At 37.6% G+C, this 13,662-nt stretch overlaps 1 protein-coding gene across 2 annotated transcripts in view; it reads left to right on the forward strand.

The window, feature by feature from the left end:
- Rspo3 (R-spondin 3) overlaps window positions 1-13,662 on the forward strand; it is a 92,631-nt gene that overhangs the window by 29,562 nt on the left and 49,407 nt on the right. For both annotated transcript variants that reach the window (XM_087580330.1, NM_001100990.1), the window contains 3 exon segments: window positions 186-377; window positions 2,029-2,175; window positions 7,086-7,283. In XM_087580330.1, coding sequence (XP_087436456.1) covers window positions 186-377; window positions 2,029-2,175; window positions 7,086-7,283 — 537 coding nt within the window.

The raw sequence follows: 13,662 nt of genomic DNA on the forward strand, positions 1-13,662 counted from the left end.
AAAAATATTATATATGACTGAGGAAAATTCCAGGCTTAAAAAGAAGGTAGAGAAAAATCTTATCTCATTTACCCACTATCCCCAAGTCCAAAGGTAATTAAAGTAACTTCTACACAGAGGAAAATGTCATTTAATCTTATATCCACAGTCTAACCACTCTTTCTCCCTCTGATTTGTCTCCCCAGTGCATCCTAACGTCAGCCAAGGCTGCCAAGGAGGCTGTGCGACGTGTTCAGATTACAATGGATGTTTGTCATGTAAGCCCAGACTATTTTTTGTTCTGGAAAGAATTGGCATGAAGCAGATAGGCGTGTGTCTCTCTTCGTGTCCAAGTGGATATTATGGAACTCGATATCCAGATATAAATAAGTGTACAAGTAAGTGCCCATACCACTTTATATTTTTCATTTTTACCTCATCCCAGGAGATTTCTCCTGATTGAAAGAGATCCTAATCAACCTAAAATACTCAAAAATAAGTAATATTCACATAATATTTAGGAAAACACACACATAGACTTAGCTCTCAGGACATAACTTACAAAAACATCACTCAAGTTTTGTTTCTGTTTGTTTGTTTATGTTTGATTAAGCAACCTAAAATCAAGAACATGATTATTAATAACTGGCCCTATAGAAAATGAATATAGGTATCAAAACCAATCAAGTTCATATTATCTTATAAATATCCAAGTATCAGTACCTGGAAGAACTGTTTCAACTATCTTGGCTTTTATAGGTTTCCAATATAACAACGAAAACATTTTTCAGTTAGAAATCAAGTTTATGAGGACTATCATTTTGGCATCAACATTTCAGCCTTAGCAATGGAAACCAAGTGATATTTGAAAGGTCCAAACTAGGAAAAATGCCCTCTCCCCAAATATCACATGTCACCATACCTGCCCTTCCAAGTCACCACCTGTGTCTCCCTTCCCTGCCACACTGCCACCTAAGAGTATCCCAGGCAGCATATGTCAGGGCAGTTTTGTAACTCATTGGTTCTTCTGGTACTTTGGAAGCTGCTTGAACTCTCATTCAAGGTTCTAAAGGTGTCACTTTCTCAGTGACGTGGCCTAAGGTTTTCTCCTCCAAAAGAACTAGCCTCTTCCATTTGTTAGTCTGTTCTCTTTTTCCTACATTTATCCATCATTATTGTGATTATTGTTTTCCAGAACACTTAGCATTTTGGAACCTTTAACCCTTCTGTGTGATTGATCCACTGTTAGATTTGAGTCTCAGCTCTCATAGTTGTGAATGAGAATCATTACAGTGATTACTGTATTGGTTTAGCTAACATTTAGGTAATAATACTCATAATAATAATCATGGTTAATAGTAATCATTGCATAAGAGTCAATTGCTGATATTATTTACTGTGTCTTCTTCTAAAAGGCGAGCTTTATGAACACTGGGCATCAACTCCATGAATGGGGTCAACCAGTATCTACAGCTTTTGACATATAGTAAACAGTTTAATATTTAAATGGACAAATAATCCTTCCTCAGTGTATGTTATTCAAATTCCAATGATACATCATTACTATCACTTAGTGCAAAGAGCTGCTTGGACAAGTGGACAGGTTGAGAGTGTCTTACATGAAATGCCTGGAAACAGGGATGTTTCAGGAAGGTTTAGGATTTGAGAATGGCTGGGTAGACTTTACTGGCAGAATATCCCTAACCTGAACATCCAAAAATCTATAACGTTTTATAACATGATGTCAGTCATCAACGTGTCTCATATCTTAGAGATTCTGTATTTTAGATGCTGGAAATGCTGAAAATAAGTGTGCCCAGCATATGTTACAAAGGTAGTTGCATGTTGCAATCCTTACTATGATTTTTAAAGGAGCAACTGATGACATGTCAATTAGATGACTTTGGGAGTGTCCTCAATTCAGTCTTTCAAAATACTGTTGAACCCCACCTTTGATGCCAAAGTTGCCTGTACAGTGGAAAGATGATCCAGCAGTAGTTTGGAGAACGTAACAGAGTCACAATTCTTTTCCTCTGTTTTTCCTTTCAGAATGCAAAGCTGACTGTGATACCTGTTTCAACAAAAATTTCTGCACAAAATGTAAAAGTGGATTTTACTTACACCTTGGAAAGTGCCTTGACAGTTGCCCAGAAGGGTTAGAAGCCAGCAACCATACCATGGAATGTGTCAGTATTGGTAAGGAAGGCCCCATAATTTATAATCCATGAGAAACACTTCCGATGACAGTGGCAATCTTATATAAGATCCTGAGAGGCTGTATCTAGTAGGCCCTACCCATCTTTGTTTACAAAGATACTACTCAAAACCTATACTCACCTAGCCATATTCTGCATGTATTATAGGTAATTTAAGACTGTTCTACTACTTGTTAAGAACTACTCATAATTGCTTCAAACTATTCTGATCATCAAAGGTTTCTTACATTTCAGAAGGAAACAAAGGAAAGGAGGAGGGAGAGAAAGAAGAAAGTGTGTGTGAGGGAGAGAACAAACTTAACTGATTTCACTTTAGACTAAGATTTTTTTTAAAAAAATCCCTAAATTTGACAACAACCCATAATCAAAGTTGTTTTCCATATGGTGGTATTTTTTCTTGATATTGTCCATTAATCCTGCTGTAGCCTTCTTGTCCAGGTATTAAACACACACACACACACACACACACACACACACACAAAGCTGACAGAATGAGACAGTCCAAACTTTGATTAATTATAGGCCTGGTTTTCTGGAGGGGAAGCCCCTCAGACAAGTTGTCTATCTAAACAACAGATCACGGTTGGGCTATGTTTTCTCTTTTAAGTGTTACACAGCTAGTAGAGCTATGGGTTTGACGCACACTTGTGGAACAGATGCTTACCCAAATGGGAAAACAGAACAAGAGAACTCAAAGTCCCCTGGGCAGTGGCTGCAGGAACCTTTGATGCTGTCCTGGTGCTGGCATGTGTACACAGGGCCTCCTGATTCCATACAAGATAGTTTCCAGGAGTGCCCCAGGCTCCCCACAATGCGCTTCTGTTAGACTCTAAAGTGTTGGAGAAATAAGTTTAAATTGGTGGCTCAACTATTTCAGTTTAAACACAACTCTTATGTCTGTATATTCTTTTTTGGTAGAAGGGAAACAATACACCTAAGTGATTAAAAGTTAACCCCAGGAATGCTGGGAAACGGCAATCTCAAATCAATGTGTGACTCTTTTTGCTTGAGTCTTCCCTAATCACTGAAAACACAGACAAACAACTTAGGAAAGGGGTAAAGTGTCCATGAGAGCTCTTCTTGCCTACTCATCCAGAAGGCTGATGATTGAAGGTAGTAAGTTCCAAGCAGTGGAAACATTAGGAAACACTCCTGTGAATATTAAAGTGTAGATACCAGAAGCTTGTGGGATTTCTTTACAGAGGAGAAAGGACAGATATTTAAGATTGTCAGTCTTTAAAACCTAAACTTTCCTATCACGGAGTGTGTTTAAAATTTGGCACTGTGGGATTAGCCTCCAAAGAAAATTGTTTTTTATATCCCCAAAGTTACCAAGTCTATTTCTTAGCATAAATTTTAGATGATGATTATTTATTTCAAATATCACTAGCTGTCAAATGGCCATTTATTGAACAAATGACCTAGGACACATTTGTATTGAAGATGGGCAACTTCATCAGGACTGACTCCTTTAGCCTGTTCCCTAAGGGAAGATGTCTATCTTGGTGTTCAGTCCTAAGGCACAGCATGTGCAGGCCTGCCCAGATTATCAGGGAAAATAATGCCACACCTCACTAACAAAGGATTATCAAGGTATGGAGGAGCAGGACCCAGGGATCTGAAATGTAGGCTGTAAACCACACCATAAGTTTCAGTGCTTGGGTTAATATCGTGGCTAGAACTCTCCACTGCTTACTAGACAGTGTATCTTTGCCCTGACCCTGTTCTTGTTTCTACTTAGAAGGTAAACTGATTAAATAGATTTCAAACAAAAAACTATTGCCCACATCTAGAGGTGGATAAAAGATCATTGTCACAATGTATCCAGTCCCCATGGTTCATAAATCAATTCAGTCTACAGTTCCACCTTTATAAGAGGGCATAGTGTTTTCGCTTTGGATTTGAGATACTTGCTTTCCCTCTGAAATGTAGTTAGTTCTGTGTTCTTCACTGTTCCTCTTGAGAGTACAGAGGAACCTTCTTCACAGAGAAGCCAGTGTACCGGAGCTCATGACCTCACTGTATCTTCTACTGGACACGCCATTAGTGGCTGAACCCAAGCTCACCCAATCCCACCTTCACCTCACACTTATTGTCACTTTCACTACATCTCAGAGTGACAACGAATCATAGTCTGACACTTTCTAGGGTCTAGGGCTCATGAATTTTTCTGAAATTCTTAGTTCTTTGGAAGGAAGGAAGGAAGGAAGGAAGGAAGGAAGGAAGGAAGGAAGGAAGGGAGGAAGGAAAGAAGGAAAGAAGGAAAGAAGGAAAGAAGGAAAGAAGGGTGAAAGGAAGGAGATGGCATCCTATTTTAAGATCATTCTTTTTATTTTATTAATTTTACTTTATTTTATTTATTTTTTAATTATTATTCTTTAATCGTTTTTACAGTCCACTTGTTATCTACCTCCTAGTCCACCCTCTTACTGTTCCTCATCTCATACCTCCTCCCCCATCTCCAAGAGGATGTTCTCACCCCCCACTCCTACCCCACCAGACCTCTCTACTCCCTGGGACCTCAAGTCTCTTCTTGAGTTGGGTCCATCTTCTCTCACTGAGGCCAGACCAAGCAGTCCTCTGCTCTAGATATGTCGGGGATTTCATATCAGCTGGTGTATGCTGCCTGGTTGGAGGCTCAGTGTCTGAGAAAGCTCAGGGGGATCTGGGTTAGTTAGGACCGCTGAACTTCCTATGGGGTTTCCCCCCTCCTCAGCTTCTTCCAGCTTTCCCCTAAATCGACCACAGGGGTCCCTGGGTTCCATCCATCCATCCATCAGTTGGGTATAAGTATCTGCATCTGACTTAAGCATCTTTTAACACAGTTGTATCACAGTTCTGCATTGTTTGTTCAATCTAAATTGAACATAAGCAGCCCTTGTAGTTATCTCTACCATTTTTCTAATGTTTCCATTTTTATGAAAACATAGTTTTGCTACATTCTCATCCTTTTAAAGTATTTCTGAAGAAAAAACATCTCTTCCTTTCCTATGGGTTTTAACTATCTGATTTGAAGGTATTTACTATCCAATCTCATTAGCTACATTTTCTTTTTCAATGGAATTATCTAAGACACAATCAGAATTTCATCTTAATAACTAGTCATCATTTGATATTTAGAATGATAATTACCTATGTTGCAATTTTTCAATTCCAGTTTCATAAAGTAAAAGGGTGTACTTGATTTTATTACCTTTTTTTTGTGAAAGACCAACAATATTTTGGCTTCCAAATTAAATAATGTTTTTTCCCAATGTGTCCTCTTAATTGTACGATAAATACATACACAAAGTAAACATACAGACGAAAATTTCTTTTTCTATTTGCCTTCTTGGAGACCTTTTAATCTGTGTTACTATTTGGCGATTAATTTAGAGAGAAGGTCCTAGGAGACAATGTTCATAATTGGCAAAAGATTATACTATAAAGAACTGTAGCTGCTTTATTTGCTGACTGGAATCACAATGGGCAAATTAAATATGAAGTTTATTTTGAAGATGGTTCAATAGAGTTCATTTAAGCTTTACTGAAACAAATTCATTTTTATATGACTCTTTGCTGCATTTGGGTATCTGCAAGTGACTAAAATGCCTATAAAAATGAAGGACATTTTAATTCTCTAAATTTAAAATAAAAATTTAATTAAATATTATTTTATTATCTCTAGAGGCTTAATTTTAAATCTCTAGAACACTTAACAGTTAGGTCATTGTTCTTAAGGTTGCCATCAGAGATAGCCTTCTTGAATAATAAATTAGAAGACAAAGCAAGAGGTTACCGGAAACATGTTCCTGTGGAGACAAGTTTGTATTATATGAAATGTTTACAATTGGCAGCCATTTCTGTTGTAATTTTTGAGGTTTCGTGGTCATAAGAACAGGAACAGCATTTTAAAAACTGGCCAGGGCAGGATACACCTATACTACACAGAAATCGAGAGACACGGACGTGAGGATCATGAGTTTGAGTCTAGACTGGACTGCGTATAGAGACATTGTTGGAAGGAAGGGAGGGAGGGAGGAGCAAAGGAGGGACGGAGGGAAGGAAGGGAAAATAGCACTTTTGGGGTGTCATTAAAAGTATAAACGTCTGCTACAAAACCCAGGAGAAGTATTAATGAAAAGCAGAGAAGCTACACTCACAGAGGAAACAAATCTGTACAACAGCTTCAGAAGGGCACACCCTGCCCTTTAAGCACCACGCAAGGACATCCAGTCCAGACACAAGTTATTAGCTGTCACCGACCAGAAGTTCCCTGAAGTTAGGGATGCAGCTGTTCATTTACTGAGCAGTGAATAATGTGTAGGCATTTCACAGCATGAGTCCAGGACAAGGACCTAAATGACTTTTCTGTCTACCATTCTTTAACACAGATATTCAAACCAAATGATGTTCCCATGTCTGCACATAACATCTCTTACATTAAGACGGCACATCTGCTCCAACCTAGAAACGTCGTCAGAAGTTCTGGGGTGGGGTCCAGAATCCTGTGCTTTATCGGGCCCTCCAAATAATTCTGAGAACTGCAAACGTTTAATTATCTAGTCAACAATTACTGTGCCCCCCAAGCTCTAGTAAGCATCACCCACAAGTTACAATGGCATTAGGAAATTTACAAAATATTGACTAGGTGTGCCTGAGTTAACTAGGTCCACTGCAGAATCCCAATTTGGTGAGAAGAAACTGTCCCAACAGTACATGTACTAAAAAACATATCCTACGTCTGCCCCTTATTTATGTTTTCTTGCCTATATGATATGCAGAATCTATTCTAAAAACAAGGTGGGTTAAAGGGCTACGCTGTGGTTGTTTGTTTGTTTGTTTGTTTGTTTGTTTCCTTGACAATCCTGCCAGTGCTTGGGATCCAACTGAGATTTTGTTTGGTTGCAGTACACTGTGAGGCCAGTGACTGGAGTTCATGGAGCCCATGCATGAAGAAAGGAAAAACATGTGGCTTCAAAAGAGGGACTGAAACACGGGTCCGAGATATACTGCAGCATCCTTCAGCCAAGGGGAACCTGTGTCCCCCAACCAGCGAGACAAGAACGTGTATAGTACAAAGAAAGAAGTGTTCAAAGGGAGAGCGAGGTACAAACTCACTAACACAGCATTCTTCTTTGACTCCTCCCAAATGTGATCCATATTTTACTTTATACCTTATAGAATACTTGGCCATATTCTTCATAACTGAAGCCCTAAAATGTGCAGAAAAAGAACACTGTGGATCTACGTTACAGTTTATAGATCTCATAAGGTTTTTTTTTCCAGTATGAAACCTGATATCAGCATTTTAGTGTGATAATGTGATAAATGAAGCCCAGTTCCAGACACTCCTATAGATTTTAAGTTTGATTTTTTTTTCTGTGATCTGCCTTGTTAATGCCTAAGAAGTTTTGGGAAGTTTCATAAACACAAGGTAAACATCATCTGGTATGAGACCATAACGAAGGGACATCCCCCTATCAAAGGAGACATTCCCTACACAATTGCCTAAAAATTAAATGGTGCAAATGTTTCTAAGTTCCAGTTTTAAGTAAAGGATTAAGACCACTGTGGGCATTCTGTCTCCATGTTGCTTTTATAGACTTTTGTAACAGGTTGCAGAAACCGTTAGATTATCTATGTCAGAATTTGTTAAAATCCTGTAAGCACCAAGGAGAAACCATTGAGTATAGTCCATGGGTGGAAATAAATTTCATTTAGAACTACAGCTGCTGATTTGTAAATGATCATTCTCCCACATTTCTTAATCATGCCCTCAGTACTTCGGTACAAATATGTTGCATATATTTAAATAATTATAGGTAATAGGCAGTTTTCTAGTGAGCCTATGAATGGCCCTGTCCACAAGCTAATTGTCATTTGACAGGAGTTGAATACTTCTGTGGATGAACTTCCTGAGCTTACGTCAGTCACTCCCTCACTAATTGATTTGACTTTTATTAAACTCTGACTTCCGTGTCTGCATATTATGTGAATTCCTAAAGATTCACAGCTAAGTAGAATCCTCTCTGAGAGTACCTTGAAGTTAAACCCAGAGTCCAATGGGAAGTCGAGACGTTTAAACTCATGATCATAAACAATATCATGTAGCAAAGTAGTTTCTTAGGAACCCAGAAGTGGACCCTACAAACATGAGCATTGTTTATAGAAAAAATAATTTGAATCACCTGAGCTTTACAAAATACCTTTTATTGTATCAAGAGGATCAATTGCCCACCATGAAGCTATATGGAGTCTTCTGTTACCTTCGGAACTCAGAACTTAGCATACTAAAATTTTTGGAAATATGGGTTATATTAAGGAGAACATCGAACTTTTGTAAATCTGTAAGAGGTTTTGGTTAAAGCTTGGTTTCAGAAATGCAAGTTGGCTAGAGAAAACGGTCTTTTTAGCATTTGTTATCAATTAATTTTCAAATCTCAGATTTTAAAAGTTGGCATTGGAAACCAAATGTTTGCGTACTCTCTTGGTACACTCCCATAACCACAGAGTTACTTCTGTTTACTAAAGATCTTGAAATTTGATGAACTACATCTTGCCTTAACCATATTCTTTTCTATAAAACCTACAGCATTAATCAGTATTTTATACATTTTCCTTTAAAAATATAAATGAAGTGAAGCTTATCCCATAGGGAGCCTAAATTATATTATCTTTTCTCTTTTGTTTGAGAATATGCCTTTCTAGTATGCTTCTCATTGCACCTGTCATAAACATTGATGTCACAAATGTCACTTCTTATGGCTAGTAGCTAGAAGAGAAGTTATGCCATAAAGGCGTTTCAGTATCAACCTGTAACATAAGCATGCACTTAAAACTTTGTTTCTGATCTTTGTTCCTCTCTTCTAAGGATACAGGAACATTTTGCTCTCACAAAGAGAGCTTTATGCAAATATGACGGTATAAAGGTTTTATTTTTCAAATTGAATAATGCATGTACTGGCAGGCACTGTTGATTCCCTGTGATGACATCCCTAGCCCCACTCCGCTCTTTCTCACTCTTCATTTGTCTTTCAATGAGCCTGTTTCTTTTCTCAAGGTAGGTTGGAAATATAAGGAAGGAATCAAACCGTGATCCTAATTCATCCCTCCTTAACGCCTTTCTTAAATTCTTTTAATGTCTACTTATTGAATATATTACATTAACAGGGGGAACTGGGGAAGGGTTGTGTGAGAGACGGACCAGAATGGGGGCCTGCAATCAGAGTGTAAAATGAATAAATTTAAAAAACAGTAAGAGTTCAAGGAAACACAGTTCTGACCTATTTCCATGCTTTCTATCCACTATATAGGACATGGGAACATTACCCAACTTCTCATTTAGCCTTAGGTATACATTTATGAAATATGTGTAATACACCATGAAGCATTTTAAAATGTAAATGCTACAAAGAATAAACACACTTAGAAAGGCTACCAGCAGGCTGAGTTGACTAGAAGACATATGAGTTAGTGTATCTGGATGAGCTAATCATCTTTATCTTAGAATTGTGAACATAAGAAACCTTCAGAAAGTTTAAGAGATAAGAGCTGTAAAATGATGAGCAGAAGATCTATCCGCCAGCTTATCTGCCTATTGTCTGATTGCTCTGGTTTCAGGATTCAGAGGTGTATAAAACAGGAAGCGTCTCCTAATTTTATAGCTTCACCACTGAAAGATGGGTGAAGCAAATGACCTGGTCTTTTTTTTATAAAATGCATCTTCAAATCTTGATTTGAGACTACTTCTGAGATCTGCCTGGGAGGGTCACAGCAGACAGAAGTAGGCCACTCATTTTTTGCAACAGGTGCAGAACTTGCTTTCAGTATTTTTTCCTGCTAAGTTCTAGTTTCCAAAGGCAGAAGTTCTAGGGAAGAATGATAAGATCCAGAAATAACATTCCAAGAAGCGTTCAAAAAAGTTAAATAGAAGGAAATTGTTTCTAGATATAGAATGGATTGTGTTTTGAAAAGGTGAAATATTTTACCCATGTGTCTTTCCTACTCCCATTTTTATTGTGGTTCTAATTACTATTGGAAGTGAGGTTCATGAAGTCAATGTGTTTTTTGTAGTTCCAATTTCTAATTTTCACTAAATGTACCACTTGTTTACAATTTGAGATTATCTTCCATAATCTGTCATGTTCTTTTATAATCAGCTTTGAATTATTCATAAATCTATCATAAAAGTTATTATTACTACAATGTTTTCTCTGTCTTGAGCTTTTATCAACTTAATTATATATTGAGTTGTTATAACATACAAGATGTATTCTAAAAAGTTCTATAGGCTAGCATATAGACTTGTGTAAAATAGGTATTAAAATTGAAATATTGAAATAATGAAGAAAGAATAAGAAGCAAAAAAAAAGGAAATACAGCTCATGCACTTTCAGTGGTTGTCAGTTCAGAATTACTGACTTTTTGACATGCTCGATAAAACCTCAGATCAGGGGAAAAGACGTGTATATGCCTGATTTTGACTTATAGCAGTATGTGTTTTGGGGTGTGTGTGTGTGTGTGTGTGTGTGTGTGTGTGTGTGTGTGTGTGTAGGATCCATTTATTTCTTATTTTTTTTGTAGATTCCATCAATTTACTGTACAGATAGTATTTAGGGAAGTTGACATATGATGAAGGAAATTCTTTAACTTGTATAAAGGATTTTCTGTAATCAGAGGTGTCATGTGATCTTGGAATAGAAAGAAGAGAGAAAACAAACTGGAACAACAGTCTGTCTTCTCTAAAGGTGAACCAACTCCCTCTGGAAGCAAAGAGGAGTTGTTTAAATAGAACAAAGCATCTAGAGGTCCTTCAGGAAAGATGCTAGTATGAATTATCATGCCGTCATTTTATATGAATAAACTATAGATGCAATATGTATCTTCTCAGGTTGTAGATTATAGTTTCACATGGGATGTGAATCACTATGTGAAACTATATAAAAGATGTGCAACATGTTAACTTCTAAATGAGTGTTACTCTATTGACAATGGTATAAATTTATATTACTTTTACCATCACAGCAAGATGACTTTTTATAAAATCTAACAAAAATGTTAGCATGATCTAAAGTTTTGAGAGGTCAACTTCTCTGTTCTGTTTGTTTGTTTGTTTGCCTACTTGTTGTTATTGTTGTTATTGTTGTTGTTGTTGCTGTTTGATGCAGGGTCTCATTATATAGGTTAGTCGGGCCTGGAACTTACTAGGTAGACCAGGCTAGATTAAAACTTCAAAGATCTTCTAGTCTCTCCCTCTTGCGTGCTGGGATTAAAGGTGTGGTATGAACCACCACACTCAGCTTGGTCAACTTCTTTAACACTTGTAACTGTTCTGTTGACTTAGAGAGGGGTTACTTACAGGAAGAGTTTATTAAATAGCATTTCAGCATCACTGAGAATTCCAGAATAATTTCTTGGAAACAAAATAAATGCATTCCTCTTTATCAGGGACAAATAGATGGACTTTTATTTACATTGGTGTCCTGCCTCCATGTGCGTCTGTGTCAGAGTGTCCCGGAACTGGAAATGCAAACAGTTGTGAACTGTTATGTGGGTCCTAGCACTTGAACTTGGGTCCTTTGGAAGAGCAGCCACTGCTCTTAACCACTGGGCCATCTCTCCAGCCCTAGATGCATCTCTTATTAATAGGGACTAAAATTGTACCTTTTCTCCATTTTCATCTCTCAGAAGACAAGCTACCTCAAGACCCTCATTCTCACTTCAAAATGAGATCTTTCTGTTCTTTGGTTGTGGTTGTAAATGAGTAGATTAACCACTTCAAAATAGTAAGGGGACACTAGGAGTTGTTTTGTTTCTGATGGGACATTCCAACCTGCTAATAGTATGTAGATGAAACACTGATGTAAATTAATGACGCTTTTGCTACCATTCTTGTACATAGCTAGTCCTACACAAATAGACTGTTCAGATTCTGGGGAGGAGCTTCTGCCAACACTGGATATTTGTACTTGGTAGAAAGAAAAAAAATAGTGACCCAAAGGGAGATACTCAATCCTTGAAGGCATTAGTCAACTTTGTAATATAAATGTATGCTCACAACCACAACAACAACAACAACAACAACTACTACTACTACTACTACTACTACTACTACTACTACTATTACTACTACTACTACTACTACTTGTTTTCTCCTCCTCATCCTCATCCTCCTCCTCCTCCTCTTCTCCCTCCTCCTCCTCTTTCATTTTCTTCTTGTTTCTTCCCCTCCTCCTTTTTTTGTGAGATGGGGGCTCTCAACATAGTTCTTATTGTGCTGGAACTCCCTATGTACGCCAGGATGGCTTCAAACTCACAGAGATCTGCTCTGCCTCCTAAATGCTAGGATCAAAAGTTTGGACCACCCTTTCCAGCACTCACAAACTTCTTAATGTTAAAAGCTATGCAGAAAATAGAAAGACTTTTATTTCATAGCTTGCATTCTTTGATTTATGTTACTTTTTATCTCAACTTGTGGTTGTCAAGTCTTCTTTATAATTAAAACAAAATTCTTATCATTAGCATCTTCTAAGCTCCAAACATGGGATACTATTAATGGTAGTGAGAATTTATGTTAAATAGCATTTATGGTAGAAATACTTGTGTTAGTGTTATTCATCTAGGCCTGTCCTTTGCAAAGTTAAAGAAAAAAATGTGTTAACTTCTGTGTTGGCAGAAACCTTGCCATTGCTATTCTAATGTAATCTAGCCAAGAGATGCTTGCAAATGCCTATGTTCTTTGAGATTCCTTTTTAGGGAGGACATTTAAATACCTAACGCATTTTATCTTTTAATGTGTTTCTGTCTTTATCTCTATGTCATGTGTGAGTGTTAAGTGTATGTTTTTCTATGCACATTTGTGTGTGTGTGTGTGTGTGTGTGTGTGTGTGTGTGTGTGTGTGTGTGTTTATATGGCTGTAGAGGCCTAAAGTTGATGTTGGGTATCTTCCATGATGACTCTCTATGCTGTTGTTTGATAAAAGGCTTCTCATTTAACCTGGATCTCAATGATTGGTTAGAATGTCTTGGCAGGCAATGAGCTACTTGGAATCTGCTTGTCTCTCCCACTCAGACCAGGACTGAAACTCATGCGGTTGTGCCAGGGGTGCTAGAGTCCTGAATTCAGGATTTGTGCTTATGTGGCAGGGACTTCATTAGCTGATACATTTCTTTAATGCCTTCTTTAATGTGTTTAAAATAACACACAGGGCTAACTATACTACAAATATTCCTTAGCCCCTAATCAATGATCTTACCCTTGTTTATATGTTTAGATACTATGAGAGATGTTTCCATAAATTTACACTGCACAACAAGTAACTTCAAAATAGAGGCTAGAACAACAGCCATGCATTAAAGGATCCGTGACTGGGTAGTTTAAATAGAGATCCGTTCAACAATTCTGAGCTTAGCTGGGCTCCTTCATGTGGCTCATCCATGCTCCTTCTGGATGGCTGAGAACTAAGACTAATGGCCTATGTTCAAT

Source organism: Rattus norvegicus, chromosome 1 (genome assembly GCF_021556685.1).
Source record: "Rattus norvegicus strain SHRSP/BbbUtx chromosome 1, alternate assembly SHRSP_T2T, whole genome shotgun sequence".
NCBI classification, from domain to species: Eukaryota; Metazoa; Chordata; class Mammalia; order Rodentia; family Muridae; genus Rattus; species Rattus norvegicus.